At 44.7% G+C, this 24,189-nt stretch overlaps 1 protein-coding gene across 1 annotated transcript in view; it reads left to right on the top strand.

The window, feature by feature from the left end:
• LOC138366801 (ionotropic receptor 21a-like) overlaps positions 1–24,189 on the top strand; it is a 145,189-nt gene that overhangs the window by 113,486 nt on the left and 7,514 nt on the right. Inside the window, exons 7-8 of the mRNA XM_069328085.1 lie at positions 10,796–10,920; positions 18,692–18,878. Of these exons, the coding sequence (XP_069184186.1) occupies positions 10,796–10,920; positions 18,692–18,878 (312 nt within the window). The remainder of the gene's footprint in view (positions 1–10,795; positions 10,921–18,691; positions 18,879–24,189) is intronic.

Genomic DNA, 24,189 nt, shown 5'->3' with positions numbered 1-24,189 from the left:
ACACTCAGGTCGTACTGCGAGAATTAAATGTTTCAAAGAGTTATGTAGATGTACAAGATGTTTGGGAGCACATAATCAGAGCACCTGTATGACTGCATTGCATAGTGCAACAAGTGCCATAAAGGCCAACACCACTCAACACTGTGTGGAGAACCAAAAACGAGGTCACAAAAACCTCAAGTGGAACAGAATACTTCCACTTCTGTACAATATTGCAAGGTACATCAAGAAGTGAATGTTCTTGCTACTAAATCAGACAATTCTACAACATTACCTACAGCTCAGTTGCGACTAACTATTAAGGAATCTGGGACCCTTTAGACCAAGGGTCCCCAGAAAACATTTATTGACCAATAAGTAGCTGACAATTTAAATCTCAAACCCTTATGTCAAGTAAAATTGAACGTTTCCGGATTTTAATCAATTCCAGACCTCGCGAATATCAACCCATCCTCTTAAAAAGAACGTCACTTTTGGCTGGTATGCGCGCTATGGCCAAATTTGGACGTAATTTGAAATGAAATCGACTCACAAAAGTGACGTTCTGTTCCGTTTTCTATTTGAGTCGTCCGGCCTACGCGCAGAGGTTATAAGAGGACACTTTAAATTCACGTTTTTCATAACGTTTGGAAACTTTATGAGAATTTCCTGCCCACCTAACCTATCAGAGGACCCTTAACTTACTGTTGTTGAAAAAAAATCCTAAATTTATTTTCATTTTTTTTTCATTTCCAAATTACGTCCAAATTCGGCCATACGGACAAACAGCCAAAAGCGACGTTCTTTTTAAGAGGACAGGTTGTGAAAGTTTTAGTACTCATAGGAGGCTACACCTGCCCAGTGCAGACTATTATAGTGCATAAAATCCCATCTGACCTGTATGTTAATGGTCTAGGGAACATAGATAAATTTTTCAGAAGTAAAGAAGTTAAGTTGGCTGATCATAAAATTAAGTCTGATCACCTCACCGATATCAGTATACTTGTAGGAGCAGAATATTACTATAAATTTATCACTGGATGTACCAAGCAACAGGGAATGAATCTGTTGCTATCAGCTGGAGCCAAATTTCTCACTGAACCAGTGTTACATCAGAAACAATCTTCATCAGTAGACAGTCAACAAGTTACTTCAATTATAGTTGCGTGACTATTCTTGGAACAGTCACCACTCAAATTCAGAGACATTGCTAAAGATACCCCTGATCCGCCTGTACATAAATTCTGGGATCTTTAGGCATTGTCACTGAGCAATCAAGTCCTGATAATACTTGGACTTATCAACAATATCTTAACTCAGATATTTGTAAAGATTATCAATAATAGGTTAAATTGCCATGGAAATTGAAACATCCACAATTACCTGTAAGCCATTTCATGGCACTAAGTCAGGTAAAATCTCAGGTAGCTCGATTGAATAAGCAACCTGACAAATTACAACTGTATCACAACTTGATACAACAACAACAAATTGACAAGTTTATTGAAGTTGTCAAGAATGATACCTCTAAAGAGGGACATTACTTGCCTCATTATGCCGTGTTGAAAGATTCAATTACTACAACCATTAGGGTTGTATTCAACTGTAGTGCCAAGGCTAAGGCAAATAGTGTCGCACTAAATTACTGCCTACAAACTGGCCTGAGTCTTACACAAAGACTCAATGATGTGTTGTTACGGTTTCGTCTAGGAACCTACTCATATACTGCCGATATAAATAAGGCTTTCCTTAGAGTAAGTCTTCAAGAAGAAGAAGACCAAAATTTCACAATGTTCCTCTGGGTAAAGGATCCAAGTGATGCACATAGTGAAATCGTAACCTATAGATTTGCATCAGTCTTATTTGGGGCTACATCTTCTCCATTTGTGCTTCAAGCAACATTGGATAAGCATTTGAAGAAATCTAATAGTCCTCACAAAACCAAAATTAGAAATAATTTATATGAAGACAATTTCCAAGGAATTACAAGTGATGAATCAAAACTGATTGAAATATATCATGAGGCTAATCTAGAATTACTGAGGGCCAACATGCCTCTCCAGTCGTGGGCTTTTAATAATAAACAATTAAATCAGTTAATAGAAAATGAATTTCTGGGTAACAAAGTACCTCATACTTTGAAAGTCCTTGGTATGGAATGGAACACTTCTGGTGAGTTAAATATTAAATCAGTGGAAACCAATAATCTACCTTAACCATGAGAAAGTTATTATCTTTTTTCAGTAAACCATTTGACCCTTTAGGCCTGATCAGCCCCATTTTAATTAAAGGCAAACTTCTCATGCAGGAATGTTGGCAAACAAAAATGGGTTGGGATGATCTCTTGTCATGTGACTTACAAGACAAATGGCAGCAGATAATAACAGATCTAAATATTCTCAGTACCCTTAAATTTACTCGTAATGCCATAGGATTAAAACAACCTATAAAATTGCATGTGTTTTGTGACGCCTCGGGAAAGGCGTGTGGCATCGTAGCCTATTTAGTGAACACAGAGCAATCAATACTGCTTACTTCTAAAGCCAGAGTGGCCCCACTAAAGAAGCAGTCACTGCCACAAATGGAATTAACGGCTTTGTTGGTAGGTGTTCGATTGGCTCATTACCTGACCAAGACACTAAACAATATTCACTTCTCTGAGATAGTAGTGTGGTCAGACGATGAGGCAATCTTACAATGGGTAAAAAACAATCATAATAAAACTCCCTATGTCAGTAACCGTGTTAGGAAGAGAAGAGAGATGTCAGAAGAATACAAACTGAGAAAAGTACCTACAAAGGATAACCCAGCTGACTACCTCTCACGAGGATTGACGCTAAGACAATTAGTCAAAACCGAGATGTAGTTTAATGGACCCCAGTGGCTGGTCAGTGGTCAGTGGCCTAAGCAAAAGCCACAAGTCATAGTGACCAATATCACTGTCTCCCACTGAGACACCAGAACCCCCTCGAACATTGGCTATTGATCCTAGTCATTATTCTAGTTTAAGTAAACTACTAGGGATCACCCAAATAGTGTTTGATTTTCTTAATAAAATAGGAATAAGATACCAATTCCCTAGTCCAATAAAATATGGGGCCAAACAAGCGACGATGGAAACCTATGGGAGAAATTATGAAACTCTCCCTAATAAAATAGTAAAGTCTTTAGGCATATAGTATGATTTTATGATATTTTTTTGTATTATGATAAATACAATCATAATATTTTACGATGTGGAGGACGTTTACAACATGTGGACGTTGAGTTGGATGTAAAGAATCCTATACCCCTTCCTCGTCACCACATCATTAGTAAATTAATAGTACAACATTGTCATGAATATGGCACCTTACATGGTAGAGTGTTAGACACTATCACTGATTTAAGGCAGAAGTTTTGTCCTCTGTCGTCAAACTGTCAAATCGATAATTAAATCTTGTGTGACCTGCTGGAGGTATGACACTCGGGAGTGCCCTTACCCAGGTCCAACACCATTACCTAGAGAATGAGTCGTTCACCTTCATCCCTTTGAGACCACTTGGGGGGATTACACAGGAGCACTTATCTTAACAGGCACTCCAGACAAGATTCCGGTGAAAGCCTATATATGTCTCTTTACGTGCGCCACCACAAGAGGTTTACACTTAGAAGTAACTTTTGACATGAGTGTAGGATCCTTCCTACAAGCCTTTTGAAGGTAGGTGGCATGTCAATCCTGCTCAGGTTGATGATTTCGGATAAGGGATCCAATTTTGTGGCAGGAGAAGCCTGCCTAAAGGAGATATGGAATCATCCAGAGGTATGTGCAGTCTTAAAACAAAGACAGTGCCACTGGAAATTTATACTTCCCAGAGCACCGTGGCACAGTGGATTCTATGAATGTTTGGTAGACACTGTTAAACGATGTTTGAGAAAAGCCCTATATTGCCCCCAAAATTAGCCTACTAGAAATCCAAACCATTGTCACTGAAATAGAGGCACGAGTCAACAACCGACTCCTGACCTATCTCTCGGATGATTTCTCACTAAAATAAACACTTAGTCCATCCCACCTGATAAATAGGAGCCTTCTTAGTCTTAGTCTGATATCTCTAGAAGATGAGGAGCCGGAAGATCCCTCATATGTCGGTGGGAGTGACTTTATGGATAGTTATAAACTTCTTTCCAGAGTGATAGGTAGGTGGAATGAAGTGTAGACTCATGAGTATGTCTGATCTGAGAGAATACCATTATGGAGCTGCAAACCCCTATAAAAAATCAATTTAAAACCAGGTGATCTTGTCTTAGTGGACAGCGACAGGCCGAAGTCAGAGTGGTCTGTAGGCAAAATTGTTTCTGAACATCCAGATGACCAAGGAGTTTTAAGAATAGTTAGGGTCAAGTGTTGAGGCAAGAGCACCCTAAAAACTTTAGAGAAATTAGTTCCTCTGAAATTGACGGGACATGAAAATTCTCAAAATATGAACTTACCTGAATTTCCAGAAGAAAACAACCCTTTAAACCCCATTATTCGTCCATAAAGGATTGCAGCGCAACAATGTAAACTTAAATTCAAACAATATTTTAACTCTCCAAAAATGCAGATAATTTGGCCTTTGAGGTTGAGCCGATCTCATGAGTCTGTAGGAATAATTCAGTGCCTAAGTAACTTAACAAGTTGTAACTCATAGCGACCCTAACAACTGACCTCACTGTAGAACTAGGAGTCTGCTCGATCTTTAAGGACATGATGACTAATATTTTAATCATTAAGTAGATGTACCCGTGATGACAGATTAATTACTTAGTTTCCATAACACTTATACAGATCCGGGACATCCGTTATGTACTTACCAATGTGCTGACTTATTAACATGTAATGAGCTTATAACTTTGGGGGCCAAGGGAAGGGGGGGGTGAGCATCAGGAACATCAGTACTGAATCAAGAACTGCGACTCCTGTTTTCTCTACTCCGGAGTTAAGTCGGAAAATTTCGACACCCTAAATACTAACACCTAGTACGATAAGATAAATTTATTGTGCTCGGAAATCAAATTTACTAACATTACTAACATAACAAGTAGCGTCGTGTTGCCAAATTTTTCCTATTATTCATGGCCACCGTTACATCAACCGCCCAGTTCCCATGAGAACAAACTATTTATATAAATAGAATTAAACCTAGTCTAATCTTTGTTTAATTTACTAGGTAATTTAGATTGGAAATTGATTTAATTCATTAAAACAAATTAACCTTCTGTTTCTAAGTAAAATTTTCTATAACCACGATCAGCTGATTCCGGTTGGATAAAAGTCACAAACTGATCTTTATCTATGCATATATATTTTGTTTATCTAATGACACCGGCACACTAATATAAACAGTGGAAACCCGTCTGTTGATACCTGAAGTGCATTATTCTGATGTAAAATAATGTCGGCAACTTCTTATTTGATAGAAAGACAGTAAAATATCGTAACTTGAATGCCGAAATAATGCACTGATAGGGAGATAGAGTGCTCACGCGTCACTCTGCTCGGTGTGCTCGCTCTGTTGTAGCCAGCTTGATCAGTATCCTAAGAAGCTTGCCATTAGCATAGTAAAAATTAGAGATCATCCGTGCATTAATGAATCCTAGATGTTGCTCCCTGTTTCGCCCAACATTGAGAACACAACTCCTTGTCGGAGGAGCAATCTTATCATTCTTTATGGCAATAATTATAGTGATAGATTATCCGATCATTAGGATGTAGGATTATCAAATAAACCTCGTACGTTTAATTCCGAGAATCGGTTAATCCTTTCAGTGGAAATTAGTTGGTATAACTGTAGTTCAGTAGAAATTACATTTTTTTTCACAGTATGGAATTATATAGGAGAGTGGGTCACCTTGACTGATGAATCATGTGTCCATGATGCCATCACGTTGAGACAGGATTATACTGATATCAGAAGGCTGTCAGATGTACTTCTCATTATCTACTAGACAGCTAAGCTGATAATTACTTAGTTATGATATTATAGTTAGTCTACTAACTCCATAACCCTCATTTGATTATAAAAGCAGTATTAGATCTACCCCCCAAAAAGTGTGGAAGTGGAATTATCCAACCAACTATTACATTTATACAGTCCACTTACGTAATATATTCATCTGGACTTATTAATTAATTTATGATTATAGTAAACTATATGTGGGAATAATTTACCCACACCTTGCATTCCACATTTGTAAGCCCAATCCAGGAGTATGCAGTCCCAGCATGGTGCCCGTACCTTGTGAAACACAAGACGAAGCTTGAAAAAGTTCAAAGGTATGCCACTAGGCTAGTGCTAGAAGTAAGAGGCATGAGTTACGAGGAAAGGCTGCATGAAGTCCCCTCACGACACCGAAGGACAGAAGAGTAAGGGAAGACATGATCACTAGCTACAAAATTCTAGGAGGAATTGGCATGATAGATAAAGATGAACTGTTTACATGAGTGGTACGCAAACAAGGGGACACAGGTGGAAACTGAGTACTCAAATGAGCCACAAGGACGTTGGAAAGAACTTTTTCAGTGTCAGAGTAGTTAACAGATGGAATGCATTAGGCAGTGATGTGGTGGAGGCAGACTCCATACACGGTTCCAAATGTAGATGGAGCCCAACAAATGGATAGAGCCCAGTAGGCTCATGAATCTGTGCACCAGTTGATTGACAGTTAAGAGGCAGGGCCAAAGAGCCAGAGCTCAAACCCCACAAGCACAACTAGGTAACTTCTCTCTCTCTCTCTCTCTCTCTCTCTCTCTCTCTCTCTCTCTCTCTCTCTCTCTCTCTCTCTCTCTCTCTCTCTCTCTCTCTCTCTCTCTCTCTCTCTCTCTCTCTCTCTCTCTCTCTCTCTCTCTCTCTCTCTCACACACACACACATCCCCGCTTGCCCTCCTCCTGACAAATCCTATTACAGCATAACAAGAACATAGGCAGGCATGATGGCCAGAGGAAACAGGGGAACAGGAAAAATTCAATATGATGAAATGAAGGAAATGTTCGCCCAATTTTTGGAGGACATCAAGAGTGAGATGCAGGGATGGATGCAGGAAATGAAGAATGATATAAGCAACCTGAAAAGAGAGCTGACAGCAGCGAAAGAGGAGATTAGAACCCTCAAAGAGAACAGTGTTGATGCTAAGACTCAGAAAATCATCCAGGGGGGGAGGTGGAAATAGTATACTGGAAGAGAATGCCACTTTCAAAGCAACATTTGCAGAAATGCTAAAAAAAATCTGAAGTAATCTCCACAATGATGGAGGTGGCCATGAAAGCTGCCACCTCAAAGGAAGTGGCACGCTCCACTACCCAGCTGATGGAAAGAAAAAGATCAGTGGTAGCTGTGGGAATTAAAGGGCAGGAAGGCTCCAGCAGTACAGAGTGGAATGATAAGGACAATGCAGCAGTGAATGAAATGAAGGCACTAGAGATTGAAGGGCTGAGCATAGAATTGAGAAGGTTTTCAGATTGTATATGTCCCGATTGGTAATGTTGTGATTATTTGGAGAGCTTGATATAAGGCATATAATTCAGCTGTGAAAACAGATAGTTGGTTTGGTAATCGCCATCCCTGCTTGAGATGGTATTCCGGTATCCATACAGCGCTAGTGACCGAGGGTACGTTGTTCATGATGATACGAGATCCATCTGTATAAATCGCTGTGGTATTTGGGTAGCAATTTTTCATTGTTGAGAGAAAGACTGAGGCTATGGCTGAGTTTGGTGCAGACTTTGGAATGTTGTCTTCGAGTTGTATTGCTGTATTAGGAGTTGTATAAAGCCAGGGTGGAATAGGGGGAACAGTAAGTTGGGTTTCCGAGTTTTGGAATAGAGAGAGGCCTATATTGAGGTTATTTGTAGCCCGTGTGAGGAAAGGTTGTGAGTGATTGGTTGGGAAGCGGGGGTTATGTGGGTTAACTGTTGGGTTAATTTTTGATCTGTATGGGTGTGTCTGGTGAGCAGTGGTACAGAGTGACAGATAGTTGGCACACATTATGTCTCGTCTGGTAGCTAGGCTTGTGAGGCCCGTTTCCCCGTAAAGTCCGAGGATAGGAGTGGAACGCATTGCGCCACATATAAGTCGCATGGCATTGTTTTGGATGACCTCTAGGCTCTGTAGGTTAGTAGGCGCAGCCGACGCATATGCTTGGCAACAATAGTCTAGTTGGCTGCGAATGTAGGTTGTATAGAAACGGAGCAAGATTTTATGGTGTGCTCCCCAGGTGGTGCCAGTGAGGGCTTTCAGTATGGCGAGTCGGGGTTGTGTCGTCTGTTTAAGGTGTTGAATGTGTGCTTTCCAGGTAAGTGAGGGCGAGTCTAAGTGCATGCCAAGGTATTTATGTTCTCGTACGTGTTGGATGGGAGTGTTGTGTATTGTGAGGGTGGGTAGATGAACAAGTCTTTTTTTAGTGAAAATTTGATAATAGGTTTTGGTAGTACTAACTTGAAGGCCCCATTGTTGTGTCCAATTTATGAGGTGATCAAGTGCTGTTTGCATTGTTGAGACTGTATTAGGTAAGGCGTTGTCTGAATAATACAGTGTTAAGTCGTCGGCGTACGCCGAGAGGTTAACAGGATGGGTGTTAGGCAAATCTGCTAAGAATGCAGCAAAAAGGGTTGGGCTTAGTATGGAGCCTTGTGGGACACCCGTTTGTATTGGGATGTCATCGGAAAACTCGCCTTGTATATAGACTTTAGAGGTCCTGTTCGTAAGATAGGATTTTAACCATAAAAGTAATCTTCCCTGTACGCCTAAACGCGCAAGCTTTGCGAGGAGGCAAGTATGAGGAATGCTATCAAAAGCTCCTTTGAGGTCTAAGTAGAGAACAATACAAAATTTGCTGCTTCTGAGGGAGGTGCGGATTTCATGTTCAAGGCAAAGTATTTGATCGAGTGTAGAGCATTGCGGTCGAAATTCAGCTTGGAGTGACGGTATAATATTATTATATTCTAGGTACCATTGGAGGCGAGTATGTACTAGTCTTTCCATGACTTTACTGAGACATGATAGTAGGGAAATAGGTCTATATGACGCAGGTTGGGATGGGTCTTTTCCTGGTGTAAGGAACGGAAGAATAATACTGGTCTGCCTTTATGAGGGAATATTTCCGTGGGTTCAGCATAGGTTGTAATAGTTTAGGAGAGTACTATGTGCAGTTGATGGAAGATGTTTAATGAGTTCATATGGAATTCCATCCTCTCCAGGTGCCTTGCCAAGAGGTAGGCGGGTTAAGGCTAATTGTAGCTCGCTTAAGGTGTACATGTTGTCAACGCCGAGCATGGGTAGCAGTATGGCACGGTCAATTTCTTGTCTGAGGGGGAGTTCTTGGGCATGAAAGAAGGGTGTTGAGAGGGTAACTTTAAGACATTCAGCAAGAACATTTGCACGCTCCTGAGGTGTTTGACAGAGTGAACCGTTGATCATCAGGGGGAACGAAGGGAATGTTGGGCGACCTTTAATGCTGTTAAATGTAGCCCAGACTTTTGAATGTGGCGTAGTGGGTGTGAATCTATCACAAAATTTTGCCCATGATGCTCGCTTTGCTAACAGTATGGTTTTTTTGGCTTCTGCTGTAGCCCGCCGGAGATTAACAGCTCTGATTCACTTCGCATCAGAAATGTCAGGTGGAGATCTCAAGAAACGGAACAAAATACTGAACGACTTGTACAAGCTCAACAACCTTCCGACCTTTGTGATACCAGAGGCCATGTTTACCGATGGTTCCTCTCCACCTGAGTCCGACCCCACACCAGAGACGCCTGTCAACCCGGACACTATTGCTCCAGCGACTACATCATGTGCGATACTGCCATCAACTTCTCCTGCAGGCCTCACCACATCTTCTAATGACGACTCAAATGCCTCTGTTGACATTGAAGCACACTCACCACCCTCAGCCCAGGAGATAGATTGTGAAGAAACTCTGGAAATATCAGTAATGCTTCAACAGCGTAACAGGAATGCAGTTGGATCGCCCGAGTTCAGACGGATCTCCAGCCAGATGTATAACATGAAGGCAGACATCATGAAGCAGGCCTATCCAGAAAACACATTCAGTCTGCCTAACAACGTAATCTTCGAGGAATGCGATGAGTCTACACTGTCACCTGACCTCATCCAAAGTGACTACACCGAGTACAAACATCAGATGATTACTTGCAGCATGAAGAAATAAAAAGAAGAAAAAAAAAGAAGAAAGAAGAAAGAAGAAGCACCACACAGTAGCAAGAATATTCTCCACCTTGAATGCAGAAGAACTGCCACTGCCGCCTTCCAGACCCGTCTCCCAGCCTAGCCAGTTGTTGGGTGGTTTGCAGCATCGACATATTCACACGCAGCTTGGTCAAGCCCTGGCACTTTCTCTTCAACTTCAGCATTTCCTCTCACCGACTTCTCTTCAGCTGTCCCCACTTCAAGGCTCGCCCCATGGGCATCTTCTCCTGTATTATTCGATTCGATTTGGCTCTTTTGGATAAAAAGTATCTTTATCCCGTTTATGAAGGTGGAAGCTGAGTACCCTAATGAGCCACAGAGACATTAGAAAGAACTTATTCAGTGTCAGAGTAGTTAGTAAATGGAATGCACTAGGAAGTGAGGGGGCGGAGGCTGACTCCATACGTAGTTTCAAATGTAGATATGACAGATCTCGAGAAACTCAGGATTCTGTACACCAGTAGATTGATGGTTGAGAGACGAGACCAAAGAGCCGGAGCGCGACCCCCGAAAGTACAACTAGGTGAGTACTCACAGTATACCCCGTAGCCGCTAGCTAGCCCTAACAGTTGATGTTTGTTATGGACAGAGGAAGCTGGCGGTTGGTGGCTACAGCGACTTCTGGGTGGACATATTCAAGGGCTCAGCCAATCAGGACGTCCACTCACTCATCTGGAACTTCCTTCTCTTTGACAATGTCACCAATTTCCTCAAGTAAGTCTGCTGTGTATTAGATGTCATGCTGCCGAAGATTTTTATATTCTCTAAGCCTGTTTTTCTAAGTGGTTCTATTTATAGGTCATGCAAAATTTGCTTCGAAGAGTAAGGTATAAAAATAGCAAATAATATTATGACTATGTTATCTGAATAATTAACACTTAGCGCTATATTCTTTAATATAATATTTGCACATTTGCCTATTGTAGAGTTATAGTGTTTAGACTCCATCAATAACAAAATTTTATTTCCAACACCTTTATTACTCCCACATATAAATTATGAGGAACTGAGCACTCTTTGGGAAAAGGCAGATTGGCCATCCCCGAACATGGGAGGCAGGCTGTCCTCAGAAAGTGATGTGTACGGAGGTGGGTGCCATGTCACTTGATTTCAATGTGGATTATACTTATAACTCATTGAAGCAACATCCTATTGAACCAAGTTATTATAAGCCAAGCCTTGCCCCTGGCCGGGCTTGGGGAGTAAAGGAACTCCCAGAACCCTCTCCAGATAAACTCCAAAGTAATATAAGTTGATTAGGTAGAATAATTTTAGTCAAAAATGGGAATCCATGGAAGTAGATTATCATATCAGAAATAAGCCTTTACCAATGTCATAAAGAACTGCAAAGACTATCTATGTGAGCCCTTCTCTTTTATATTTAATATATCATTCTATCGAGTAAATTACCACAATCATAGAGTTACAAATGTTTAGTCGATCTCTTGGAAAGGAAATAGATTACTGGCTTCGAAGTATCAGCCATTTCCGTTATAATGAGGTTATCTTGAGATTATTTCGGAGCTTAGTATCCCCGCGCCCGGTCCTCGACCAGGCCTCCACACCCAGGAAGCTGCCCATGACACCTGACTAACTCCCATGTACCTATTTACTGCTAGGTAACAGGGGCATCAAGATGAAAGAAACTCTGCCTATTTTTTCTAGCCGGCGCCCGGGACCGAACCCGGGACCATAGGATCACGCGTCCAGTGTTCTGTCCGCTCAGCCACCGGCTCCCCGATTTAGCTGAATGTCTAATGTGGTAAAATTACTAGAATGGATAACAAATACCATTCATCTACATCTTGAAAAACAAAGGTTAATAAAGTATTTACAAAATGAATACTTTAAAAAGTATTAATATTGTGAAAAATATCTAAAACAGAAAAAGTCATTCAGTTGGCTCCCGACAACACAGAATCCAGACCCACACCACGTCTGAGGGCACACCAGGAGCCCACCACGTCTGAGGGCACACCAGGAGCCCACAACGTCTGAGAGCCTACCCAGAGCCCACCACATCTAAGGGGACTCCGGGGAACCCACCATGTCTGAGGGCACACCGGGAGCCCACCACGTCTGAGGGCACACCAGGAGCCCACCACGTCTAAAGGGACTCCGGGAACCCACCATGTCTGAGGGCACACCAGGAGCCCACCACGTCTAAGGGGACTCCGGGAACCCACCATGTCTGAGGGCACACCGGGAACCCACCATGTCTGAGGGCACATCGGGAGCCCACCACGTCTGAGGGCACACCAGAAGCCCACAACGTCTGAGGGCATACCTGGAGCCCACCACGTCTGAGGGCATACCGGGAGCCCACCACTTCTGACGGCATACCGGGAGCCCACCACGTCTGAGGGCACACCAGAAGCCCACAACGTCTGAGGGAACACCTGGAGCCCACCACGTCTGAGGGCACAACGGGAGCCCACAACGTCTGAGGGCATAACGGGAGCCCACCACGTCTGAGGGCATACCTGGAGCCCACCACGTCTGAGGGCACACCGCAAGCCCACCACGTCTGAGGGCACAACGGGAGCCCACCACGTCTGAGGGCATACTGGGAGCCCACCACGTCTGAGAGCATACCCAGAGCCCACCACGTCTGAGGGCACACTGGGAGCCCACCACGTCTGAGGGCATACCGGGAGCCCACCACGTCTGAGGGCACACCGGGAGCCCACCACGTCTGAGGGCATACCGGGAGCCCACCACGTCTGAAGGCACACCAGGAGCCCACCACGTCTAAGGGGACTCCGGGGAACCCACCATGTCTGAGGGCACACCAGGAGCCCACCACGTCTGATGGCACACCAGGAGCCCACCACGTCTAAGGGGACTCCGGGGAACCCACCATGTCTGAGGGCACACCGGGAGCCCACCACGTCTGAGGGCACACCAGGAGCCCACCACGTCTAAAGGGACTCCGGGAACCCACCATGTCTGAGGGCACACCAGGAGCCCACCACGTCTAAGGGGACTCCGGGAACCCACCATGTCTGAGGGCACACCGGGAACCCACCATGTCTGAGGGCACATCGGGAATCCACCATGTCTGAGGGCACACTGGGAACCCACCATGTCTGAGGGCACATCGGGAGCCCACCACGTCTGAGGGCACACTGGGAGCCCACCACGTCTGAGGGCACACCGGGAACCCACCATGTCTGAGGGCACACCGGGAGCCCACCACGTCTGAGGGCACACCGGGAGCCCACCACGTCTGAGGGCACACCGGGAGCCCACCACGTCTGAGGGCACACCGGGAACCCACCACTTCTGAGGGCACACCCGGAGCCCACCACGTCTGAGGGCACACCGGGAGCCCACCATGTCTGAGGGCACACCGGGAGCCCACCACGTCTGAGGGCACACCGGGAGCCCACCACGTCTGAGGGCACACCGGGAACCCACCACTTCTGAGGGCACACCGGGAGCCCACCACGTCTCAGGGCACACCGGGAGCCCACCACGTCTGAGGGCACACCGGGAACCCACCACGTCTGAGGGCACACTGGGAGCCCACCACGTCTGAGGGCACACCGGGAACCCACCATGTCTGAGGGCACACCGGGAGCCCACCACGTCTGAGGGCACACCGGGAGCCCACCACGTCTGAGGGCACACTGGGAGCCCACCACGTCTGAGGGCACACCGAGAGCCCACCGCGTCTGAGGGAACACCGGGAGCCCACCATGTCTGAGGGCACACCGGGAGCCCACCACGTCTCAGGGCACACCGGGAGCCCACCACGTCTGAGGGCACACCGGGAGCCCACCACGTCTGAGGGCACACCGGGAGCCCACCACGTCTGAGGGCACACCGGGAGCCCACCACGTCTGAGGGCACACCGGGAGCCCACCATGTCTGAGGGCACACCGGGAGCCCACCACGTCTGAGGGCAAACCGGGAGCCCACCATGTCTGAGGGCACACCGGGAGCCCACCACGTCTCAGGGCACACTGGGAGCCCACCACGTCTCAGGGCACACCGGGAGCCCACCACGTCTGAGGGCACACCGGGAGCCCACCACGTCTCAGGGCACACCGGGAGCCCACCATGTCTGAGGGCACACCGGGAGCCCACCACGTCTGAGGGCAAACCGGGAGCCCACCATGTCTGAGGGCACACCGGGAGCCCACCACGTCTCAGGGCACACCGGGAGCCCACCACGTCTCAGGGCACACCGGGAGCCCACCACGTCTGAGGGCACACCGGGAGCCCACCACGTCTGAGGGCACACCGGGAGCCCACCACGTCTGAGGGCACACTGGGAGCCCACCACGTCTGAGGGCACACCGGGAGCCCACCACGTCCGAGGGCACACCGGGAGCCCACCATGTCTGAGGGCACACCGGGAGCCCACCATGTCTGAGGGCACACCGGGAGCCCACCACGTCTCAGGGCACACCGGGAGCCCACCACGTCAGAGGGCACACCGGGAGCCCACCCCGTCTGAGGGCACACCGGGAGCCCACCACGTCTGAGGGCACACCGGGAGCCCACCCCGTCTGAGGGCACACCGGGAGCCCACCCCGTCTGAGGGCACACTGGGAGCCCACCCCGTCTGAGGGCACACTGGGAGCCCACCACGTCTGAGGGCACACTGGGAGCCCACCACGTCTGAGGGCACACTGGGAGCCCACCACGTCTCAGGGCACACCGGGAGCCCACTGTGGGAACTGACCTGTGAGATTTATATTTATTTAATTTATATGAATTTATATAGAATTTATATATACGTTAATTTATATATTTCGATAGCTATTGGTATGATGTTAAGTGGACTGCATTTCTGAATTAATCTCACAAATCGATCCTTACACATTAGGGGGGTTTATATTCAATTTATATATATGCAGCCAATCAAACTACAGTATTAAACTGGTATACAATATATATATTGGTATACTGGTATACCAATATAAATATTGGTATACATTGAGGAGGTTCCTTATCTTATTGTACAGCAGGCTTAGTCCACCAGGTATAACTAGGATGTAGACACCAAATTATCCTCGTTTGAGGCAGCTTCCATCACCCAGTAACTGATGTATCAAGTCTTGCTTACTCTTCTTGTCCCTTGTTCCTATCAAAGAATGCTAGCTGTAAAGCCAGAATCCTAATATATGAAAGCTATATCAGAGAAAGCACTGTACAATAGATATGATAAGGACCAAGGCTTAATTATCTTTATTGAGTCGAGCATTTGTGTTCTCACTGGTTCGCCCAATATCTACCTAACACTAATGGCCAAAAATGATTAGATAAACGGGTTTCGGAAAACACTTCCCTTGTGATTGTTGACAGCGTGTTGATGATGGCTGAACTTTGGTCTCCATAACACTTCGTCCAAGAGAATTTATAGGAGCTGAATTTGCTCCCCTGCGCCTCTGGTCTTAACAACAATGGCTGACCACTCCTTCCTCACGACTCTACTGGCTTGTCCAGATATCAGTAACTGATAGAAGGGTCACATTTACTTTATTTTGATACTGATAATTAAGTTAATTCAAATAAGATGTTTTTATAATGTATAAAGTCCAAAGACTAATGTATTTAAGAATAATTCCCAATAGAATAGCTGGTGAATTTATAACAGTATGTGGCAATGATATCCCGTTTTCTATTGACGGAAATTCCACTACAAGCTACATTTTCTATGGGTTAACTTGTGTATACAACACAGCAGCAATATTATCTGCAATTTCATGTATTATTATTAAATGGTGTCGGATTTTCCGACACCCACCATGTCTGGTGGTACACTGGGAGCCCACCACGTCTGAGGGCATACCGGGAGCCCACCACGTCTGAGGGCGCACCAGAAGCCCACCACGTCTGAGGGCATACCGGGAGCCCACCACGTCTGAGGGCGCACCAGAAGCCCACCACGTCTGAGGGCACATCGTGAGCCCACCACGTCTGAGGGCACACCAGGAGCCCACCAACTCTGAGGGCACACCGGGAGCCCATCACGTCTGAGGGCACACAGGGAGCCCAGCACGTATGAGGGCACACTGGGAACCTATCACGTCTGAGTGCACACCGGGAGCTCACCACTTCTGATGACCCACTGGCAACCCACCATGTCTGAGTGCACACCGGGAGCCTACCACGTCTGAGGGCTCACCGGGAGCCTACCACGTCTGAGGGCTCACCGGGAGCCCACCACGTCTGAGGGCTCACCGGGAGCCCACCACGTCTGAGGGCTCACCAGGAGCCCACCACGTCTGAGGGTTCACCGGGAACCCACCACTTCTGAGGGCTTATCGGGAGCCCACCATGTCTGAGGGCTCACTGGGAACCTACCACATCTGAGGGCGCACCAGGAGCCCACCAAGACCCACTATCTCCCGGCACCTCTCGGCTAGCCCACGCTGGGCACCGTCGCCTATTGGGGAATTACTTGCAGGAGGAATAAGTTAATTTAATTTTATTGTTAATGTAATTGTTGAGTGTAAATTATCTGGTAAAAAGTGGACTGTATTTTTTAAATTTATTCCCAATTATATCCCACATACTTGGGATTTGAAATTGTTAGTAGATTAGGCTAGAACTAGCAATTAAATCAATATGATTTGATTGTTAATGTTAATTTATTAGTTAAAATTAATTTATTTATCTTGCTCTATCCCGGGGTTAGTAAAATAAAGGCCAGCTTAGCTATTCTGAAGATAAAGTTTTCGTGATAGAGGCGTCTCTGGTCAGGATGTGCCCACGTGAACAATGGCGCCTACGTGGTTAGACTTGCAGAAAGTCATGCCTTCTTGTCTAGAGCACACTATGCCCGTCAAGAAAGTATAATGTAATCTACCATACAAATTATATGTGACAAATTTAAATCAAGTGATTTATATAATATATTTTTGAAATCTTACATTTTTGTGTTAAATCTCCGGCCACATAATCGGATTAAGCTTTAATATTAATAAATTGTCCAACCACTATTAACTACTTTGAACCAGATAATGTTAATTCCCTGGAGTTGACGCGGTCAATTCCGGCAGTGAGACACGATGATCACTCGTAATAAGGTGATAACTCATGATGACTGGCCGCACGAGTTATCTCAGTGGTCTTTGGATGGTTACCTTCACCTTTTCCTCCATGTTTATTGAAGCTTGTTTATTTTGCAAGTTTCGGGAAAGAGAGAATAATAAATCAGATACTTCTAAGATTTCTTTAATTGTAATTTAAGATTAATCTTTAGTTACTAAATTGCGTTTATGCTATGAGTAGCAATTATTTATTGAGAAGAGTAGTTTTATTAACCGACTTGTTAACTCCCCCTGTATACGTGGCGTGTGTTACGTCACAGGGATTTCTCTACAAAAGATAAACAGAAGAATTACACGCAATTCTTCGGTTTCAAGTGATAATGAAATAATAATTAAATATAATTGAAATAGTACAACAAACGGAAAATGCATATTTTTATTGTATATACAATTTAAATTATATGTATAATATTAAGTGTAGATAGGTGAGGAAATTTCCCCACACTCCCCACCCGAAGAACCAGCTAGAAAACGTTCAAAATCTATCAACTTTCCGGTGAGCCAAGGCGATATATGCGCCCGGCTTCGTAACAATCCGGAGCGTTGAATAGGTATGCCAGATGGCAGTACCAAAACCATTAGGGTAAAATCGTGAAACGGAACGTGATCAGACAGTGCCCAGGCAGAGCAGGTGTCCAGACGTCCGCTCGTCATCACGGTGGTACCAGGAATCCTGGAGTCAGTATGTGGTACAACGTGTCTTGTTGTCTTGTATACTCTGAGGGCTACGATCTGATCACTTATGATCCACAGTTACTTGTTTACAAATAAAGAAAAAGGGTTTTACATCTCACTGTAACTATTAACAATATATTATTTGACTTCAGCCATATAAATAAGATGTATAAACAACAAATTCAATTGTTCTGACTATTGAACATCAAATTATAAATCATAAAAGATGGAGAACTGTGAATTTTCTCATCATTTGACTGAAAGATTGCTCCGAACGTATGTGACTTCTTGTGACGTCATGTTTTGCTGTGTTTGCTAGTTTTTGCTGGAGCCTCATGACTTGTTCTAAACATAACCATATTTAAAACATGTGGTCCTTTGTTTAATGTTATGCCACCAACATATTCCTACATTCTATGTACTATTGGATAATATTCCACACTAGCCATCATTGAAAAATTTAAGATGTGTAAGATGGAGTGGATCTGTTTGCTCTCTTTCGGTTGTATATATTGGTAGATCTAGCTTAAATGTATTCACTTCAACTTTGCCGTTAAAAATGTTGACAGGGCCAATGAAACTCATCATTTTGCAGTTTTATTATGACAAGGCCATAATAAAACTGAAAAATGAACTTTGGAAAGTTAGTTTTTTCATTTACTTCTCAAGTGAAGAAACCATAAGAAATATAGAGAAGATTTATGTTTGAATCATAGCTTTCATCTTTTTTGTGTTGTTGGCAGGCAGGTGATCTCTGGACGGGGTGTGCTGCTGGAGAACACACAGCACCTGCAGTACCTGAGGGAGACCCACCTAACCAACAGTGTAGACCAGGCCTCTGTCAGGCTTATGCTGGAGGAGTGCATTAACCCCTTCAGCGTCGGGGTCATGCTCAAGAGAAACTCTCCACTCAAATCCTCCATTGACAAGGTCTCTTGACCCTTTGTTGAGTGCTTGGGCAACCGGGAACATCTGACCCGGAAAGATGCTCATAATTATATAGTTTGATAATTACCCACGTATAAAATTTGTTTAAGTTGCTTCTCCCACCTCTTTTGTGTGTCAGGTTGCAAAATGTATTGATGGCCATAGCTTAAACTTGGGGTGCGTATTGGTTACATGGCTACAGTTTTGGTCAGTAATTACCCATCATCGCTAACATATTGTGGTCAAAAGAATTATTTCTTAGTTTTCTGGAGAAATGTTTGAGCTAATAATAAATCACAGCAAACATGGAAAGTTAAATAAATTAACGGAGTGGCCCAGGCTATCAACCTTAGCGTACCTAAATCTTTTTTTATTCGCACCAATTGCCTTACTCACAGTCATTGAGTACTTTTCTAAGCTTGTATAAAGAAAAAATATTATATTATAGGATTTTCTAATCCGAGGGAAATCAAGTGGTCGATTTATCGAATTACGCTGACTCTAATAGCTAATAAGCTGACTCTATTAACTGAAACTTTTGAGCTGTGGTGTTAGAGCCCATGGTGCTGGCCGTGGCGCTGGTGCCCATGGTGTTGGCCGAGGTGTTGGCGCCCATGGTGCTGGCCGTGGTGCTGGCGCCCATGGTGTTGGCCGAGGTGTTGGCGCCCATAGTGCTGGCCGTGGTCTTGGCGCCCAGGGTGTTGGCCGTTGTGTTGACCGCTATGTTGGTGTCAACGGTGCTGGCCGCGGTGCTGCCGCCTTTGGTGCTGGTTGTGAGGTTGGCGCCCCATGATGCTGGTTGCAGTGCTGGCGCCCGTGGTGCTGGCGCCCGTGGTGCTGGCGCCCATGGTGCTGGCGCCAGTGGTACTCGCCGTTGTGCTAGCCGTGGTGTTGGCGCCCAATGGTGCTGGCCGTTGTGTTGGTGCCCACGGTGCTGGCCGCAGTGCTGGCGCCCATGGTGCTGGCTGTAAAGTTAACATGTAGCTCGCATCTTGTAACGCTCTCATCACTACCTAGCCTCAAAACCTTACATTTGTCAACATTAAACTGCATCTGTCAATCTTTTGACCATTTCAAACCCCAATTTAGATTATCTTGAAGTGATAGTGAGTCTTTTTCCGTGTTTAATAACCTAACGATATTTGTATCATCGGCAAATTAGCAAATATTGCTTCTCAAACCTGAATCTAAATCATTTATATGTATTATGAATAATAGAGGTCCCTGGACAGGCCCTAGAGGTTCTGTCGTGTAGTAGGAAATAGTAGTAGTAGTAGTAGTGGAAATAGGCCCATAAAGGATCCCTTTAGTTGGAAATTTTCAACACCCATATACTAAACCCTAGTGCAATAATATATATTTATTGTACTAAGAAATCTAATTTACTAATACTACTGACCAGTAGCGTAGTACCATCTAATTCTAATTAATATGAGACATAATACCATGAAATTCTTCCTATTATTCCTGGCTGCGATTGTGTCAGCCATCCAGCTCTCACGGGAATAAGTATGTGTATAAATCGAATTAAACCCAGTCTAACCTTGTTGAATTTATTAAGGAATATAGATTGGCAATTGATTGAATCCAATACAGTAAATTATATCGATGTTTACTAGTAAAATTTTCCACAGTTGCAATCAAATGATGCAGTAAATAAATGTCATGAACTAAATTTCACCTACGTATATAGATAATTCATCTAATGTCACTAAGGTTTAATGAAATATTCAGCAAAAAACACATGCTTTTAACCAAAGTACGTTATTGTGACGTAAAATAACGTCGATAATGTCTCCTTTTAGTGGGAAATTTGAATAAGATATTGTGAATTATTTGCCGAGTTTATAATTTCTGGCGTCAGGTGGCGTGCGGAACACTGGCTATGGAGACTTGACTGAGAGAGGGCTTGAAATTTGCTAACACTTCATGGCACAGTCTCTGAATACAAAAGACATGAAAATGGAACACCGCATATGGTATCGGCCATATTGGATATGTGTCCTGAAGTTGGTTATCATTATCGTCTGTTTATAGCAATATCCGTGCTTTATCGGACCTCAGACTGATCTGACAACTTCATCTTAACAAGGACACTGTGTTCGGCAGGCTAAGTATCCCTAGAATAATTTGTTGTGGCCGTGACTTATTGTTAACTTAGGGTGCCTTGCTGTTATGCAGAAGGAACACTAAAAAACATCTGAGTGTAAATTTCCATACCCAATCAGCTCTAATTTTTTGAGTATGTGTGTGTGTATATATATTCACTCTTAGATAGAAATTACATAAGATTAATTTTGCAGCATGGCGCTATCTATGAGAGAAGGGTACTCTGTTCTGGTGAATCATGTGTTTCCAGAGACAATATTCATTGAGAGGATTAGACTTGTTACAGAAAGTTGTCTTACGTTTCCACATTCATTATTAGATAGCTAAGCTTCCAGTTTATTAATAAATCAGTAGTTATGTTGGGGTTTCCTACAGTTCTTATCTCTTTACTCGGTGAGCAACCTTAACTGTACCTAATCCTGGCAAGGTCGCCAATGTTGGGGTTTATACTCTATTCTTACTCTGGGGTGACCACCAGTTATCTCAAGGTCACTCACCGTAGCCCTGCGGGTCTTCACTCTAATCCTCTCGGCGCCACTACACGCCAGGAGAGTATCCTAGTCAATCCCAACCGGCCTTCTGATTGAGAAGGAGTGGGAACACACTTCTTGTTTACTTAACTGTTGTGTGGCCCGCCCCAACCATAGGGCTTTACTATTAACCACAAGGTCGCCAACTGGTGTTTTCGGTGTCCAGTAACACCTCAGTGGACTGGTGGAATTAGTGGTAGCCTTGGCAAGGTCACACTCAAAAGATCAGGAATCCGGCAGGTATTTACTCTTATCACTCTTTGCTTTCCAGTATAATATAGCCACAAGATCAATGGAGGGGATGATATAAACACAAAAGTAATTTTGTATTTTACTTAAAATGCATGAAAGATGTCACAAGGTCAATCAATAAATAGATCAGCTGATCCTGGCTGTGGCCGGTAGTTCCCACGAATATTATGCACTCACTAAGTGGCAACACCTCCCCCTCTCGTCAATGTCAAGAACAGCTGATCGCCTGGCTCCGCGCGAAAGTTTATTGCTTGTTTTCTAGATTCACGCGCGCTGTTTCTTTAAGTTCTCCAATATTACTAGAAACTCGCACACTCGAGATTAGCAACAAATAGCACGTATTACTTAGTTACACTGTACTCGGGCTCAAATATTCGTTTCTACAATCAATGTGACAATGACTCACTGTAATGGTTTTACCTGCCCTTCATTCAATGATATATTATGAAGTATTTAACACTGGAGTTTTCAGTACTTTCTCTCGTGGGCGATAACACAATAATTCACTGTACTCACAAATGACTAATCACTGCATGAACATAGACATATATAATGTATATAAATCAGACATCAATAAATGGTAAATAAATAGTTTCTGGGCACATAGTCTAACTTCCAAATACTGGCATAATATTATATATAATTTATCACTATATGTTCACATCTAAGTCTCTAGAAAGATATACAAAACACAGTAAATTTATCACTTGTTCCGGGTGCCTGTACACACCAATAATAAACGTGAATATTATAAGTACTCTTGGTAGTACTACACTGCACACTGGTGCCTTACTGTGACATGGGTGAGACTTGCTCACGACATATAAAATCCTCAGGCTAGATAATATAGCTAACTAAAGGGGAATGGGGAGGGAAACTAGAAACACCTACTTCAACCTATCCTCCGATGAGAGTCGAGTTGTAGCTCCTGGTCCTCGTGTCGGGAACGCCCCCACACACACGTTGTCGTGTCCTACCGGAACCACTCGTCGTCCCACCGTTTAGCGCGTCGTCTCCGTGCCTTCTTCCCTGCAGGTCCGTGCTCCTTCTCGACTTCTGGTAGGGTTGGAGTCGGACTCCTGGCCGTCGTCTTCTCCCAGCAACGGCTGCCGCCTACGTCTCAGCTGCAATCGTCCGGAATCCCAAATAGCCCTCTTCTTCCTTTGCTACCCAGTGGCTCTGTCAGCCACTACGCCGTCACGACTGGGTGAACTGCTTCAGACGTCGCCTATGTCACTGCACAGACTTCACTTCTTCTTGCACAGTACCTGACTGGAGCACTTGTTGCTCAATAACCGTCGATTCCCTCTCTGGTTCAACACATGAACTAGGGAAGACCTCACAGAGTACTGGCAGACTTCAGGTGACGCGTAAATCCACGGGAGCGGGAAACAACTGTCAAACTGACAGGACCAATCGTCGCACGTCCAACCTCCTTGACGTGTCGTGTCTGACTGCTGGCGCCAGCGCAGCGCGCTGCCCGGACCCCCTTCCTTCGTGACGTCACTTTCGCCACGGGAGGTTTTCATTGGCTCTCGGTGCCACATTGCTGTCGGTGACCAATCCGGTGCCACTGACGTCACACAGTTTTGGCGGGGAAACAGGAGAGCCAGCGCCATCTTGGCTTCCTAAAGGGCCTAAACCACAGGCCAAAATATCATTGTTTCACAAATTTCTCGGCTCTCCGAGAACACCCCACTCTCTCCCATATATCAAATTGATGCCTGCGACCTAGAGAATGCTTGGGTAAAGTGGACATGACTCTTACTGCAGGCGTGGGAGAAATATAAGGGGGGGGGGAACACCGTCACATACCCCTCCCCTTAAAATAAGAGTCATGTCTGGTTAGTGTATGCGGGATAGGGCATCTGCTACTACGTTGTCCTTCCCTTTGATGTGCTTGATTTCCAGCCGGTATTCTTGCAGTAACAACGCCCACCTCGTCAGGCGTTGGTTGGAATTTTTCATCTTGTATAAAAATGTGAGAGGGTTGTGTTCTGTGAATACCAGAACAGGTCTCGCCCCTCCTCCCACGTACACATCAAAGTGCTTCAGGGCCATAACTAGCGCCAATGCCTCCTTCTCAACGGTGCTATAGGCCCGCTGGTATTTTACAAACTTCTTCGAGTAGAACGCTACTGGCCTATGTACTTCACTCCTTTCTTGAGCCAACATGGCCCCTATTCCAACGTCGCTGGCGTCCACGTACAGGATAAAACCGGCTGAAAAATCTGGAGATATTAATACCGGGGCCTCCGTCAACAATTCCTTGGTCTTTTCAAAAGACTCTTGGCAGGCCTCTCCTCATCTCCATCTTACATTCTTGGAGAGTAGCTCGGTTAGGGGATGCGCTACCGTGGAGAAATTCCGGCAGAACCCACGATAGTACCCTATCATTCCGAGGTACCTTAGCAACTCCCTGC

This window comes from Procambarus clarkii, chromosome 20 (assembly GCF_040958095.1).
Source record: "Procambarus clarkii isolate CNS0578487 chromosome 20, FALCON_Pclarkii_2.0, whole genome shotgun sequence".
NCBI classification, from domain to species: domain Eukaryota; kingdom Metazoa; phylum Arthropoda; class Malacostraca; order Decapoda; family Cambaridae; genus Procambarus; species Procambarus clarkii.
Note: the sequence above shows the minus strand (reverse complement) of the source record. Positions and strands in the feature narration are given on the sequence as shown.